Source organism: Pungitius pungitius, chromosome 5 (assembly GCF_949316345.1).
Source record: "Pungitius pungitius chromosome 5, fPunPun2.1, whole genome shotgun sequence".
Classification (NCBI taxonomy): domain Eukaryota; kingdom Metazoa; phylum Chordata; class Actinopteri; order Perciformes; family Gasterosteidae; genus Pungitius; species Pungitius pungitius.
This window is the reverse complement of record NC_084904.1, coordinates 21,122,723-21,138,272: the sequence shown is the minus strand read 5'-3', so window position 1 is coordinate 21,138,272 and position 15,550 is coordinate 21,122,723. Positions and strand designations below refer to the sequence as shown.

At 50.7% G+C, this 15,550-nt stretch overlaps 3 protein-coding genes across 7 annotated transcripts in view; 1 reads left to right on the top strand and 2 right to left on the bottom strand.

Annotated features, from left to right (window-relative positions):
- taok3a (TAO kinase 3a) overlaps positions 1 to 8,273 on the top strand; it is a 40,079-nt gene extending 31,806 nt beyond the window's left edge. For 3 of the 4 annotated variants that reach the window (XM_037482075.2, XM_037482073.2, XM_037482072.2), the window contains 7 exons: positions 2,598 to 2,834; positions 3,245 to 3,373; positions 4,202 to 4,405; positions 4,754 to 4,993; positions 5,338 to 5,550; positions 5,646 to 5,828; positions 7,689 to 8,273. In XM_037482075.2, coding sequence (XP_037337972.2) covers positions 2,598 to 2,834; positions 3,245 to 3,373; positions 4,202 to 4,405; positions 4,754 to 4,993; positions 5,338 to 5,550; positions 5,646 to 5,828; positions 7,689 to 7,850 — 1,368 coding nt within the window. In that variant the 3' untranslated portion in view covers positions 7,851 to 8,273. Of the gene's footprint in view, positions 1 to 1,819; positions 1,967 to 2,597; positions 2,835 to 3,244; positions 3,374 to 4,201; positions 4,406 to 4,753; positions 4,994 to 5,337; positions 5,551 to 5,645; positions 5,829 to 7,688 lie in introns of those variants that run through there. The other variant, XM_037482076.2, reaches the window with a different exon arrangement.
- Positions 8,274 to 8,921: 648 nt separating this feature from the next.
- Positions 8,922 to 10,431, bottom strand: pebp1 (phosphatidylethanolamine binding protein 1). 2 transcript variants are annotated; one of them, XM_037482085.2, is made up of 4 exons: positions 10,251 to 10,431; positions 9,871 to 9,980; positions 9,620 to 9,745; positions 8,922 to 9,547 (listed from the first exon to the last, which is right to left on the bottom strand). In XM_037482085.2, exons 1-4 carry the CDS (start codon positions 10,383 to 10,385, stop codon positions 9,259 to 9,261), a joined length of 660 nt encoding a protein of 219 aa, XP_037337982.2. In that variant the 5' UTR covers positions 10,386 to 10,431; the 3' UTR covers positions 8,922 to 9,258. The 2 variants fall into 2 exon arrangements, with proteins under 2 accessions (XP_037337982.2, XP_037337983.2); XM_037482086.2 differs by having other exon boundaries at positions 9,645 to 9,745.
- A 345-nt stretch (positions 10,432 to 10,776) lies between these two features.
- Positions 10,777 to 15,144, bottom strand: LOC119224772 (kelch-like protein 10). Its single transcript, XM_037482078.2, has 5 exons — positions 14,839 to 15,144; positions 14,124 to 14,607; positions 13,127 to 13,744; positions 12,408 to 12,557; positions 10,777 to 12,289 (listed from the first exon to the last, which is right to left on the bottom strand). Exons 1-5 carry the CDS (start codon positions 14,988 to 14,990, stop codon positions 11,933 to 11,935), a joined length of 1,761 nt encoding a protein of 586 aa, XP_037337975.2. The 5' UTR covers positions 14,991 to 15,144; the 3' UTR covers positions 10,777 to 11,932.
- Between the last annotated feature and the right edge of the window lie 406 nt (positions 15,145 to 15,550).

Sequence of the window (15,550 nt, the reverse complement as noted above, 5' to 3'; positions counted from 1 at the left end):
TTAATGGGATATTATTTCTATTCTCAGCCTCAGGTCATAAAACAGGTCACAGGACATGCGACCTTACCAGTGAGGTCTTCCCAACTCCTCATGAATGCTTTCCTTATATCTACAAACACTCCAGTCAGTGGAACTAAGATGGCTCTGGTGTAAGCAGCCGAGCTGAGGCACACTGTGTAACTGAAGCACAGAATGTGTGTGCTGTGATAGAACCACCGCTGAGAGAGAAAGAGAGATGACATCATCGCTTTCCTCCGAAGCGCAGACGTCCTCGGATTGGCCTCGACTCGCCGAGACTGGAACCAACAGGTAGACAAAAGAGAGAGAGAGAGAGAGAGAGAGGGGGACGGGGGGTCCAGATGGTGGAGGAGAGAGAGAAAGAGAGAGAGCGAGAGATGGTGGAACGAAGAAAAAGAACGATTGATGAAGAGAAATATAAAAAAAAACAGCAATAAGTTTCTTCCTCAAAGTAGGCAAATTCATGAGTGAGATATTGTCTTTTCTCACACTTCCAAGGATGACATCATGGTGATGGAGGGAGATTAAAGAGCAAACAAAGCAGCAGGAGGTAAAGTCACCCTGGAGAGAGATGTAAGATATTTAATCTCCTCTGCCGTTTGACTCGTCGTCAGCAGGCTGTAACCTGACAGCACGTCAACAACGCGCCATGACGCCGTGCTTTATGGGCATCCGCTACGAATGCGTACAGCAGGAAATAATCCAAAAATGGGTTTTATGTGTAAATGTCAAAGGGCATGCGGTATAAACCAGATGGACTTTTTGGGGCATTTGCTTTGCTTTTAGGGGGCGGAGGAGACACGAGAGTACCGACCTCCAGCACATTAATGAAGGAATGCCCCTACAAAGGAGCAGTTTAGGCTTTACACAAGAATTCCTTTTATTCTCCAATCAAAAAGAGCCGCTCTCTGTCTGTCATAATTCCTGGCCGTTAATGTCACAGCAAGGCCTCCTTTCGACCCGCTCGGCTAAAGGGCTTCTCACTCAAAGGAGAAGCAGAAATGAATATGGCTCCTTGTACGTTCCTCTACTGCTCATCCACTACATGCAGAGCAGAGCGGTTCCTCCTCTCGGTGCCGCATCAAGACCATGAACATAAGCAGAATAACGGCACTGCTTAATCCCCACTGATCTCGCTGGATTATTCACCTTTAGCCTGCATGCCCCCCCATCCCCCTCCTCCCCCCCCCCCCCCTCTCCTCACACTGAATATGATCTCCTTTCCCTCCCTGAGCCTTCGGTGAAAGAGGCCGTCACATGACGTGACTTGGCCCTTTGTGGCAGCGTGTGGGGGGGGCAGGGGAGCAAGTGACTGGGCTTGGGAGCTGCTGTTACAGTGGGGTATTGATTCAGCTCAGATTAAGAAGGAGGGGGTGCCCAGGAGGAGGGGGGGGGGCGGGTCAACATCCACCTGTTCCCACCCCAGCTCCCCGTATTTCTCTCGATTCCCCTCTTTTACTTATTATTTCTATTTCTTCCCTCTAATCATTTCCCAGCACCTCTCTTTTCTATCTGCTGGTTCTCCTTTGACCCCCCCCCTTCCCCTCTCCCTCCCCCTCCAACTTCTCTCACTCTTACTCAATGAGGTATTCATGTGACCCACCTGCTGTCCGCCGCTGAGCGCTAGCCCGACTAAAGAGGCGCTCTGTGCTCCTGTTGGCCCGCGCCGCCGGCCTGCCTCATTCACAGTTCACACGCCTGCCGCACCAACCCAGCAGAGGGGAGGCAGTGGAGGGGGGGGTCGTCGTCCGGCGAGGGTGGGGTCTCTTGGTGGCGTTGCAAGCGCGGGGCAGGGGTCCGTCGGGCATAGGATGCTGCACAAGGTTCCTGGATGCTGGTGCACTTGGCTAAAGTCGCCATCATGTTTGGCCAGAGGAGTTCGGGGGGAAGTTATGAGAAGATGCGGAGCGAGTGCTACCTGGACGTGGAGAACCCTTTCTGTCCTCAGGTTGGTGGGGCCGCTTTAGCCGCGAAAAAGGACGGGTGACATCGCCGTGAGACGTGTGAGCGGGGGGGTGGGGGGGGGTGGGGGTCCTTGACTCCAATGTGATGATGTTAAAAGTTGTCTCGTTCCTTTTTGTTCCTCGCTCCTCCGGGCGTGAATACGTTTCAGATCGTGTGTGTGTGTGTGTGTGTGTGTGTGTGTGTGTGTGTGTGTGTGTGTGTGTGTGTGTGTGTGTGTGTGTGTGTGTGTGTGTGTGTGTGTGTGTGTGTGTGTGTGTGTGTGTGTGTGTGTGTGTGTGTGTGTGTGTGTGTGTGTGTGTGTGTGTGTGTGTGTGGAGGTCAGATAAAAGAGCTTTTGTTGGGTTCCAGCGGGAACTTATTTAATTATTTCAAGGATCGAAAAGGATTTCCAAACATTTCTGTTTTTTTCAAGACTTATTTTCCCCTCCGCTGGTTGACTCGTGATCAGTGATTTTAGTTTTCTTTGAATTCATCCGGTTTATCTTTTCAAAGGACCGCTGACATGTGAAAAGTGGCTTTTTGAAAGCACACAAAATACATAATGACCCTTCGTCCTTTTCGACGCCCCCACGTCGGGCGACGCTCACGTCTCCGAACCTCTCGCCGCTCCACAGGTGACCAAACAGATCCACGAGCATGAGCAGGAGAGCGAGCTGCGGGAGCAGATGTCGGGCTACAAGCGCATGCGGCGGCAGCACCAGAAGCAGCTGATCGCGCTGGAGAACAAGCTGAAGGCCGAGATGGACGAGCACCGGCTCAAGCTGCAGAAGGAGGTGGAGACGCAGGCCAACAACGCCTACATCGAGCTGGAGAAGCTGGCCAAGCGCCACGCCGTGCATTCCGAGAAGGAGGTGGGGGGGGGGGGGGGAAAGTTCTTCCTTCTGATCTATAATGTTATCGCTTTGACGAGGCTCCAACTGCAGTCTCTCAGTTACACATGAGATGAAGGAATGAAACAAGCTGCATATCTGCGTGATTAGCGCGCAGCGACTGAGCCGAGACAAGTCAGGGAGATCTGTTGGACCCATGAACACGTCACATGTCACTAGATATCAGCCATCGTTCTGATAATGCCGTCTAAAAATAGGTTGTTTTGCTATTTGAATATTTTTGCAATCTCCTGTGTCCCCCAAATGACACTTGAGATGATATTATCCTCACTGTCCGTTGATCGGCCAACCCAATGACTGTACTTGTTGCCTGTATTCAGCTACATGCTAAGCTAACAGGTCTTGTCCCCCCCCCCCCCCCCTCACTCCAGATGAAGACGGCGTTGACGGATGAGAAGAAGTTCCAGCAGCAGATTGTGGCCCAGCAGAAGAAGGAGCTGACCACCTTTCTGGATAATCAAAAGAAGCAGTACAAGCTCTGCAAGGAGAAGATTAAGGAGGTGTGCCCCCTTAATAACCCCCCACCCCCCACCCATGTGCCGCTAACTGTTGAATCATCCCTCCCCCTCACAAACACGCGCATTCGGCAGCGTGCCGTGGAAGCGGCGTTGACTCACTCCGCCCCCTCGCTGTGTACCTACACATGCACGCTCGCACAGATCCATACGCACGCAGCCCATCGTTTGTGCGCCTCCACAAACCTTTCAAGCTGAGCCCGTGAGAGTTCTCCAGTGGGCCGGGAGGGGGGCGAGGCGCCGTGTTTTCAGTTACAAGATAAGTGACCGAAATTAGGTCAGCGTAGTTAAAACGAGAGCATCGCTGGCAGCGAGAGATATTACCCGCCGACCGAGGGCCGTGACGGAATCAGACACCTCTGAGGACGGGGATCAGGCGTTAGCTGCAGCTGTAGATTACCTTAAATAGAGGAGGGGGGGGGGCTCGTGCTGAGGAGGGATTGATGTGGCTGAATGTTTTGGTTTTTTCCAAACCTCCTCTCGCAATGAAAGTCATTCAAGAACAACGTTTCTCTTCATTTAGGCGGGATTTATCGAGCCGTCGTTCATTGTCTGTAACATAGTTTGGACACTTTTCCATTGCTTTATTATATTTATTATTTCTTGCGTGTTATTCATCCACTCACCTCACCCACTGCCCATGAACTCATTAGCTTTCTTTATTCTGATGGTTGATGAATTGATTCCTGCATAGAAAATGGCATCTTAACGGCCGATAATTGTCACACAAGCCGACCAGCCGGAGCTCAAATAATGTTCCGAACTGGTCTCCACATCTCCTCATGGTCCCTCACCTCCTGTCCCCTCTGTCAGGAGATGAACGAGGACCACAGCACACCCAAGAAGGAGAAGCAGGAGCGCCTGTCCAAGCACAAGGAGAACATGCAGCATTCCCAGGCCGAGGAGGAGGCCCTTCTCCTCGGCCAGCAGAGGGTCTTCTACGACAGGAACTGCCGCGGCTTCAAGCGCAAAGTCATGATCAAGAGGCACGACTTGGAGCAGGAGCAGATCCGAGAGGTACGGGGGGGCGCGCGTCCTGAAAAGCTTGATGTTTATTATGTTGCTGTGAACGGGCCTGGTGCGATAATAACACTAAAATATCTTACTCAGCACCGGGGCAAACAATTACTCCCCATTGTTCTTATTATCCATAAGAAGATTATTACAGAGCAAAGCAAGCCAGCAATGCAGCAATGTACCAATCCGAAAAGCTCAGTGAGGCCTTAGAGGGTCCGAAAGGTTTCAGCGAGAAAACACACACAACGCTTTGGTAAAAATATACGTTGATATGTAAGATATACATCTTACAAAGATATACATTGAGCCGCTGTAGCTCATCCACGTCCTTCCTTCCTTCCTTCCTAGGAGCTGAACAAGAAGAAGACCCAGAAAGAGATGGAGCACGCCATGCTGATCCGCCACGACGAGTCCATGCAGGAGCTGGAGTACAGGCAGCTGAAGGTCCTGCAGAAGCTGCGCATGGACCTGATCCGCCTGCAGCACCAGACGGAGCTGGAGAACCAGATCGAGTACAACAACCGGCGCGAGCGGGAACTCCACCGCAAGCACGTGCTGGAGCTCCGGCAGCAGCCCAAGAACCTCAAAGTGAGTCGGCGATGATGTTCTTCATCCGGGGGGGCTTCGTAGGTCCTTGAAATGTAAAGTGACTCCTTGCTTGAAGAGCCAGGGTTCGCAGATCGCTCTCTCCTCGGAGATGGCACAAGCCACGAGCAACTGTCTTTTATATTTGAGACATTTCGATAAATTGATGTGATGCAACGTGGATGTAACAAATAATGTGGGAGAAATGGTGAAAGAAGGAACAGAACGTGTCGTCCCCCCCCTGACTGTCATTTCAGTTTAATTTGGATAATTACAGATACAGACACAGCAGCAAACTGTCGCTATTCCAACAAATGTAATCCGACCGTCTCCGTCCCCTCCTGCAGGCGTTGGAGCTGCAGATCAAGAAGCAGTTCCAGGACACGTGCAAGGTGCAGACCAAGCAGTACAAGGCCCTGCGGCACCACCAGATGGAAGTGACGCCCAAAGCCGAGCACAAGACGGTGCTCAAGGCCCTGAAGGACGAGCAGACGCGCAAGCTGGCCATCCTGGCCGAGCAGTACGAGCAGAGCATCAACGAGATGATGGCCTCGCAGGCGGTGAGTGGAGACCCCGCGGGACGCCAAACCATCTCCTCCCCACCCGTCGCTCATTGTTTCACTTTTCTTCTCTATCTCCATCGCTGCGGCGTCAGCTGCGTCTGGACGAGGCCCAGGAAGCCGAGTGCCAGGCCCTGAGGCACCAGCTGCAGCAGGAGATGGAGCTGCTCAACGCCTACCAGAGCAAGATCAAGATGCAGACGGAGGCGCAGCACGAGCGCGAGCAGCAGAAGCTGGAGCAGAAGGTGTCGCTGCGACGGGCCCACCTGGAACAGAAGGTGTGCTGCACCGACACCAAAGAGCCACTGGGCTGTAGGGCGGGTTTCAGTCGCGCAGGTGATCGACGACTTGGACGGAACTCGAGAGACGCTACGAGTTCTCTAAGTGGTTCACGGAACAACATAAATGAACATATGGTCTGATCCAACATGAGTTCATTTATTCAGTTTGCTATAAACACTAATGGGCTTCTTCAAGAATAGAGAAAATAAACGTATTCAGCAAAGGAAAATGAATCCAGGCCTCTAGAGACTTGCGTATGACATCATTGGGCCGGTTCGATGCTGCATCTCCTATTTCCCAAATAAACATTATATATTTTTTTTAGTTAAATCTCCCAATGAGACCCCACAGTGACCCCCGTCCCGCACAAAGAGACACAGACAGCGTTGTTTGAAGTTCATTGGTATTCCGCCCTCCTGCGTCCGGCTCCAGCAGAACGGGGGAAAACGCACGCGGGCCGCGACAAACGTGGAGAAACACAAACCCGCTCGGCGCTGAGGCAACGTGGGCCGGATACACATTTGCATCTCCCTCAGCAGGCGGCGCGGGCATGAAAGGCGTCCCAGACAGACACGAGTTCTCACACACACACACACACACACACTTCCCTGATGACTGTGGCGAGCCTTCCTGCATTTCTCACCCCGTAATGATGTTGAAACCTCGTAACTCGACGCTTAAGCTTTCCATCAATTAGGAAACAGTCCGCCGCCTCGCCGATGTCACGTGATCCCGTCAGAACGGACCTCCCTCCAAAGGGGCCGACGTCATGTCTCGTAGACAGCACCCCGACAACAAAGGAAGAGACGTTCTGAAAAGCAGCCCGTCGCCCCCCCCCCCTCCTATACCCCAGATCCAGTTCTGGTGGGCCCAGCGGGCCTTCGTGGTGGTGCGGCGCCCTCTGTTGGCCGCGTACGGACCTGCACGGCGAGGACTGGGATGATGTCATGGTTCTTAGAGAGCTCTGTTGTCCCTCGCAGTCTGGAGTCTTCTGTGCGCGCTCAGCCTGCCGTATTGCGCCATGAAGTGTTGTGTGTGTGTGCACCTGTGGGTGGGGGTTAGGGGGGTGGGGGGTTGCGTCACCTTCACAGTATTAAACGGAGCGCTTGTGAGTCCGCGCCCATCGGCTCGCGTCCCGGTGAGACGCATCGAGGATGTGTAACGGCTCCGGGGGGGTCGACGGGAACGTCACAAACACCTCTGTGGTGTCATGGAAACCAGCGCGTTGAACCCAGCGTTTGTGAAGGTGACCCGTGTTTTGCAACCTGAATCCGTCTTAATATGAGACATTAAAAATGAGGTTTCCTCCCTTTCTTTAGTACACCTTAAAGGTCTCTGGTTGTTTTCTCGGTGGAAGCGTTTAGAGGAAATAAAGTCGGCTCCGACACGCCGCTCGATGAGCAAACCGCTTCAAATATCAAACGACAACCATTTGTTTTCTATCCTGATGAGTTGACTCGAGTTTTTATTTTTTTACAAGCAGTCACCCGTCTGCTTTGTTGTGAAGTTCTCATTTCTGTGCTTGTATTGGACACTGATGATGTCACCTTTCAAACACAGGTGTAATTTAATCCCGTTGCTCCTGGCCTTGTTTCATTGAGCCTGTGGCGCCCCCTGCTGGCTCAGACTCAGAATTCACCTGATTATTAAAGGATGTATTTATTACATTCATGACTGTTTATATTGCGAATATAACCTTGTTTTTTATGTCCAGGGAACAAAGCGAATGGATATTGGACAGAGAAGGTTTTTGTTGTTGTTACACCCCCATTAATCAACTCCAATTCCTTTCTTTCCCAACCTTCATACTCGCATTAAAACAGTGTGGTGTAACGTGACTGTGACCCGTCCTGCAGATCGAGGAGGAGCTGGTTTCCGTCCAGAAGGAGCGGACCGACCGCATCAAGCACCTCCTGGAGCGCCAGGAGCGGGAGATCGACAGCTTCGACATGGAGAGCATGCGGCTGGGCTTCGGCAACCTGGGCACCCTGGACCTCCCCAAGGACGACTACAGATGAGGGCCGGGTCGCCTCGGCCACGCCCCCCCCCCCCCCCTCACCTGACAGGGCAGGTGTTCACTGCTGCTGGAGCCCTCAGGCGAACTCACTCGGAAAAAAAAGACAAAAAAAAGTAACAGAAATGAAAAATCTCCAGAATGAGGTGAGTTGTGATTTCTAGTTTGTGCCCCCCTCCCCCCCTCAAACATCAAACCCCTTGAGACCCACCTGAAATCTGCCCCTCATGGTGTCACAACATGCCGACGACGACGACAACAACAACAAGTGCTGGATGACTTCCTGTAGGTGTCATGTTTGTTTTTTGACGTAGTCACAGTGGTTCTCGTGTTGTGAAGATGACCGAAGGAGGGGGGGGGGAAACTAAGTATCGATCCACAGCCACGCTTTTTAAGAGGTGATTTGGGGTTTTTTTTAGAGGGAGGGGGGGGGGGGGGGGGTTCTGACCGATAGATCAAATAACCGGTCCCTCTGCAGCCATCAACCCAAGACAACTTTGATACTTTGAGAGACAACGATCAGGTGCATCCAGGTACGCGTATCGTAAAGCTGACGGGGGGGTTGATTACTCGGGGGGGGGGGGTGTTGATTACTGGTACCGATTACTCTGCACTGGCAGCCAATGTGAATAATCCACGTGAAGTCCGACTCCCGGCTAGCACAAAGGGCTTCATGGGGGGGGGGGGGGGGGGACTTGTACTTTGTGTATAGAAGGATTTATGGAGAGCTTTTACTTATTTTCGTATTGTATTTTAACTGTCACTCAAATCAAAAAATAATTTTTAAAGCTGAATTTTTTTCCCTCCCATCTCCAGATAGTATTTGAGGTTCAGTCATGTATCAATGGGGTTCTCATCTGATTTTCTTTTCTTTGGGGCTTTACACAACTGTGTATTTTCTTATCAACCAGACCAGTATGATGCTTTATTATTGCATGCACTTTAATTTTTTTCCAGGTTAAAAGAAAGCATGAATCTGTCAGAGCTTTTAATTATATTTGTAAATAAAGTGCTCATCACACAAACTGAGTGTGTTTATGAATGTCTGATGTGAATATTGTCATTTGGACAGCAATAAGCATCACATATTTATTAATGTGTTTGAGTCTCTTTGAATGCTTGACAAACAATGACAGATCTCATCTCTGCTGAAAATATTCAACATTTTAATCAAACTGAGCAGATGTGGCTCATTATAAAATACTGCAGCTGGATCTCAGGTTGAGTATTTTAATGCACTGTAATGATTCGGTCATCTAACCGTCAATTGAAGGTGAATGTTGGATAAAAGCTAAAATGTTATGGCTCCTGACAGCCAGGCCAATCTGTAGTGATATAATCAAAATGTACATTATAAAGCTACTGTCATGGTCACCAACAGGATCAGAAGACATTTCAAAATATAAAAGCAACTATTTGTGTCTGCAAGTGGAAATTAAAATATTCAGAAGCAAAATTCTTCTTTTCCAAGCCGGCGTTCCAGTTACTTTCCGGCGAGCTGCTCGTACAGTTTGGGGACGTAGTCGTCCCACTCGGCCTGGTAGCACGTCCCCGCCACCGGGCCTCCCAGCTCGTACTTGCGCCTGAAGCTCTGGACCCTGAACTTGCCGCGGCCGTCTCCGGACCGGTTGGTGAGGACGGTCTCGGTGCAGGACAGGCTGCCGGGCTGCTCGTACACCAGCCACACGTACCTGTGGAGACCTGGGGGGGGGGAGGGGGAACCGAGGGACGCTGAGAAACGTCCTTTTAACAGGCTTTAATAATGCTTCCGACCTTTTCGAGCGCCATCTCGTCCCACCTGTGCCTTTGGGGGGGCCAGAGCCCACGTAGTCGGACACCACGCAGCCAGAGGACACGTCGTTCCCTTTCATGTTCACCACCAGGAAGTGGTGCCACTCCCTGCAGGGAAAGGACAACAAACAGACTTGTGTTTTATGTTGAGAATCAAAAGGGAGGTTACCACGCAGGGAGGCACCACACAAAGACATCCCTCGCCTAATAACTGTCGGCCCTGCTCCTCTCACCTGAATTTGGGCTCCTTCCTGCTGGGAGCGTCGGGGTCGGTCAGGGCCAACGTGTACATCTTACTGGAGTCGCATCCTTCCCACTCGATAGAGGTCGGTCTGCTCTGCACCTGCAGGCGAGCAGGTGTGTGTGGACATCATGAGGTCATGGCGGCATCCGCCCCCTGCTGGACACGTCGTGTAACTCAATGCTGGCAAAACCCTCGCTTGATACCACGTTGACGATTGCAAAGCAGCGCTACTGCGTGATGGGTCATTTATACAACAACATGTATGATGAAAGGCAATCGGCTGACGGCGGCGACGATGCTAGGCTGAGTTAGCTCAGCTGTGTTGTTAGCTTTAGCGACGTTAAGGTTAGCTAATGTTAGCCGACGAACCTGTGTCGGCGTGAGCACTTTGCCGAGCTCGTCTACTTCCACAGAGTCGTATTTAACAGTCAGAGGCTTTGCCGGCTTCTCGTCGACCTCCTGCAGGGCGAGAGGCCCGGTCCACTGGCTTATGTCCGCCGGCATTTCGGTTTATAGCCCGGTTTTTTAGACGCCGCGAACTGTAGCGGTGCTAAAAGAAAGACTTGATAGATCGTGCCGCGTTCAGGTACCACCATGTGATACAGAGAGTTTTAATCCACATCTCTAAGTTAATGATTAAACCTCTCCAACGTCAACGTTTTGTCGTTTGTGCCGTAGTAGTACTACGTACTACTATCAACGTCGGCTACTATGTCTTTCTCAAGAACTGTGGGAAGCCCATTAACTTACTGCTGCTTCTTTTGTTGTAAGATATTAATATTTCCCACCAGTGTCACAGCAAGTGAATCACACAAATGACACCAGCGGCGGGAGGCCGGCGGAGGGCGCCGTCGCGTCTCCGCCACGTGGATGGCGATTTGCTGGAGTTCACGTCAATCAAGTCCCAGCTCGTCCCTCCTCCACCTCACATGCTCCGTTGACACACTTTCTTTGGGGTCAGATGTTCCAGAGTGTTCTAGTGGTTTTAATAACTACGGCGAGAGCGCCGACGAAAGCCTCAACGTTTTGATTTTCCCCGAGTGTCCCCGAGCAAGACAGCCAACCCCGAATTGCTCCCCAGGCAAAATATAAAACCATGGGTTAAAATGCTATTTAAGTCGCTTTGGATAAAAGTGTCAGCTACGATGACATGTAATGTAAAAGCAATTTGTAATTGAAACTAATAGAATAAGTAAAGCTATTGTTTTCAGAGGTCGACCAGCACAATGGTCCTATAAATGAGTGAAGAAGGACTTGAAGAAGAGATGCAAGCGACAAAAAGAGAGCAATAATACAGGAGTTTTTCTGTTTGTGTCAAATTCTGTATTTCTTACATTTTCACAATGAGAAAGACATTCCAGCGTTTTTAAACCTGTCTGTGTTGCCCCTGTAATAAGTCAAATGAACTAATTATTAATAAAGTATTTTGTTTTATTCCCAAAACACACACAGCGAAACCATTTATGAATTATTATTATCCCAGTTTTGTCCAAATTTAGTTGGACGACACTGGGACACGCGTGTCATGTGACAGCAACGATTTCTATTCTGAAAGAATCATGTTTTTTTTGTCATGTCTTTCTCTCTATTTTCCTGTTTCCTTCCCTTTTTCTTTTATTCCTCCACTCCACAGGGAAATAACAGTCTGAGTAAAGTCTCAGTCGTCGAGCCATCGGATTGACGGGGAACATTTTACCATTAGCAGTGATAAGTAGTGATTAGTAGAAGAGTATTGAAGTTATGTGACAACTGAGTCGACGTAACACAATAACTTGATTGGTCCCCAAAAAATTAAATATATTAGAAAATCATGTGTGTAAAAAGTAGTGTGAGAGAGTTCCTGACGCAAATCCACCCCACATTTCATCGTATTTGGGAGTTATTGTTGCAGTGGTGCATTCTGGATCAACCCTGTGTCCTCACGGAACATAAAACTTACAAGCCGAACGAGCTCAAGCAGCTTAGTGACACCAGTTCAACGCCAGATAACATTTATTTCAGTATTTCATGTCCGAACTCTCTTCGGCTTGGGTGAGGAACGCAGGCCGCTTTCAGCCCGAGTCCCCCGACTCCTCAAACCCTTCCTCCGCCACCGGGTCTCGGTTCCGGGAGACGACGTACCCGATCATGTTGGGCAGCCTGGAGACCACGCAGCAGCTCAGCGCGCTGCGGAACAAGTCCAAGCTGCAGGCGTGCTCCCACTTGTTGGTGGCGGCGTCGTAGTACTCCACCTGGTTGGTGGTGGTCATGCCATTGAAGCCCCCGACCACGAAGAGGCTGCCGTCCAGCACCACGATGCCGAAGTTGCTGCGGGGAGTCAGCATGGGGACCACCTCGTACCAGGCGTCGCTCAGCGGGTCGTAGACCTCGGTGCTGCACAGGCGGTTGGTGCCGTCAAAGCCGCCGACCTTTTTTTTGGGAGAACAAAAAAAAAATGTGTGGGAGGGGGGGGTGGGAACTTGAACACTTGCAATCAAACCCCTTCCGGACTCGTCAGAGGCTGAAGAGGCGTTTTTGTGTACTCACTGCATACATGTGGTCTACGTATGTGGTGACGCCGACTCCACTGCGCCGGCTGCCCATGGAGCCGATCATGGTCCACTGGTTGGTCCCCGGGTCGTAACATTCAGCCGTTTGCAGGCACTCTGTCCCATTGAAACCACCGCAAATGTAAATCTAGAGAGAACAGGGGGGGTGGGTGGATGGGTAACAAAACTACCCCTTCTCTTGGCTTCAATTGGTTACACAGAGATACTCTTGGAAGAGCCATCACTTGAGAATATATTTCAATATATTGGTCTCTGAGATGCAGTTTTGGTACTAGAATCTAATTATTTTTTTACAGTCACGTCAATGTTTCATTAAATTATTCTTGGTACAAATCGTACGAAAAGCTGCAATCAAACTAAGGAACTAAGTCAGCCATAAGGTCAGTGCCGCACACATAAGTGAAATGTGTTGTATGTTTTCTACTCACACCATCGTCACACAAATACAGTCTGTAATCGTGCCACGCACAAACACACACCCCTCTTATCTCTTCTATGCACACACCATCATAAATTCTTCAGATAGCCTACAGGATGCTAAAGTCTGACGGTACCCTTCGGCCAACCGCTCCATTTACTTCAACTCCTCAAAGATGGGGTATCCAATTGGTGAAGTGGTCTTCCTCTTAAACCCTCCCCCCCCCCCCACACACACACACACACCCTCCCGCCTTCCGGGCCGCCCCTATCGCCCACCTTGTTGTGCAGCGTCGTGCTGTTGGCGTCGCTCCGGTGCTCGTGCATTGGCGCGATCGGGCTCCACTGGTTAGTGTCGGGCCGGTAGCGCTCCGCCGAGCTGAGCCGCGCGTGCCCGTTGAAGCCCCCCATGGCGTAGATGAAGTCGCCCAGCACGCTGACGCTCACGTAGCAGCGCCGGTGGTACATGGGCGCCGCCGCGTGCCAGGTGAGCGTGCTCAGCTCCAACCGACACACGCTGTTGAAGTGCTCGGCCCTGTCGAAGCCGCCGATGCAGTAAACGCTGCCGGCGAGGATGGCGCAGCCGTGGTAGGCGCGGGGCCGCTCGTCGCCATTGGTCACGTCGAGCCAGCAGTTGGCGCGGACGTCGTACGCCTCCACACTGTTTGTCGGGTCGCCGCCGCTCCAGCCGCCGATGGCCAGCAGGATGGCGTTGGGCAGGCGGGGGCGGGCAACCGTTTTCCAGAAGTCAAAATTGGTGGTTCCGCACTTCCTGAGGAAAGATATGGTGTTGAAGGCATCGTTGACCAAGGCCGTGCATTCCGGGTGTTTTTTCACCAGCTCGTTGGACTTCACGGTGATCTTTAAGTAGCCTTCGCTCAGATTGGCGAGTCGGACCTAAAAGGGGAAAAAACAGGAGAGAATTTTGGACAAATATTGTGTGACGATCTACAAGATGCAGTCTCCACTTATTTCTCTGCAAGGTACGGTATCAATAAATTGTGGTTAAGAACGAGTTAATCTGGAATCTAATCTCTATGTTGGTCCTAATGAAAACAAACTATCAGTCCATTCGACCTCGAGCTCACACCTTCGAAGCCTATTTCTGAAAATCTGCCTTAGCACAAGCAAGGAAGCACACTTGACTGGACTGGGGCCGACTTCTATCGGACGAGGCCGTTTCAATGGACCCTCGATGCGATCAAATTATCGACAACATGCCAAACCCTGAAGATGGAAGTTCGAGACCAGACCTAGCAACGGAAGTTCCTCCTACCATAGGGAAAAGCACCACCATGTCGGCCTCACGCTCCTGAGGGCGGTGGGCGATCCAGCGGAGGATGGCCTCGAACGGAAAGCTCTCTACCCTCACGTTGAGGTCGTCCCTGTCCAGGACGTTGGCCAGTTGCAGCGCGGACAGCTGCAGGAACTCCTCGGTGAGAGCGACCTCGTCAAAGTGGCCGACGATGTAGCTGAAGGCCCTGTTCCGCAGGTCCCTGGAGAAGCAGATGTCGGTGAACTGAAAGATGCCGACGCAGTTCCTCGGGCAGAGCAGCCCGAGCAGGAAGTCGCAGCAGCTCCGCACCACGCCCATCACGTTGAGCTGGTCGGCCGCCAGCAGCAGCTCCTGCACGTTTTCCTCCGTCACGGCGATGGAGCCCGTGTAGGCAAACTCTATGATGAGCTGCATGGCGTGAGGAGACACGCCGAGGATGTGGAATACGGTTCTGTCTGGAAGCGACCAGCGTCTGAAGAGAGCGCTGAGGAGCATCGGAAAGGGGCTTCAGGTTTGACGGTTTAACAATATCAAGTCACAACCACCTATAATTAATCTCGCCTCTTTGCCTGACTCATAGCGATTAATCGATAGTGATTAATCTCTCACACTTCACGATTATTAACCATTACTTTTTCCTCATTTGAAGCCCCCCCTCCCCGCTGCCGCACCCTCAACCCCCCCTCCCCCCCCCAATATCAGTTAATCAACTCACATGAAGTAAGGGCTGCATTTACACAGGATGACTTTGTGGACTTTAAAAGCTACGTCCTCGACTTCGACCACCGCGTCGCAGAATTCTCTCCTCAGAAAGTGGGCATAGAACCCCGAGGAAGACACCAGTAGAGATTTTCCCTCGTCGCTCATCTTGATTTTGTGCGTTTGCTGGCCGTTGGCGTGTCCTGTGAAGTCTTTGTGTCAAGACAGATTATGTGGACACACGATGGGGTGCCAGAATTCTAGATCCAAGATTCCATTCTATAGTGAATTCTTATTACGTCACTGATTCGATGACGTCATCAAATTTAGCCTGCAGACTGTAACGGACATACAACAATAAAGTTATGTGTTATTCATTGCTTTGACTTGTTTCTTTTTGCTTTTTTCATGTAGTCTTTTTGCTTTTTTCATGTAGTCCTCATCTGTCTGATAGTATAGCTGGTGTTTCACCAAAATGTTATAAATATTGCTGTATTTTTCATGAAATCAATATTGTCAACGGTTTAATTTTGCTTTGGACTGAAGCTATTTTATTATAGTATAGTTCACATGATGTCTTATTTCCGTTTTATTACAGATATCACCATCAAAATAAGCAACTCATCAGTTCACTGTTAGTTTAAACCCCCTGGTCCCTTTGTTAGGCTGTTATATAATTTGATAAACTACACTACAGATCCATCGCGTGTGAATGTTTTTCGTTAACT

Coding starts and splice junctions, on each gene's coding strand:
- pebp1 (XM_037482085.2), bottom strand. CDS start 10,385: ATGCCGGCGGACATAAGCCAGTGGACCGGGCCTCTCGCCCTGCAGGAG. Junction 9,981..10,250: donor AAGTGCTCACGCCGACACAG/GTTCGTCGGCTA, acceptor GCTCGCCTGCAG/GTGCAGAGCAGACCGACCTC. Junction 9,548..9,619: donor ACGAGATGGCGCTCGAAAAG/GTCGGAAGCATT, acceptor CCCCCCCCCCAG/GTCTCCACAGGTACGTGTGG.
- LOC119224772 (XM_037482078.2), bottom strand. CDS start 14,990: ATGAGCGACGAGGGAAAATCTCTACTGGTGTCTTCCTCGGGGTTCTAT. Junction 14,608..14,838: donor AAATGCAGCCCTTACTTCAT/GTGAGTTGATTA, acceptor GATGCTCCTCAG/CGCTCTCTTCAGACGCTGGT. Junction 12,290..12,407: donor ACGTAGACCACATGTATGCA/GTGAGTACACAA, acceptor CCCAAAAAAAAG/GTCGGCGGCTTTGACGGCAC.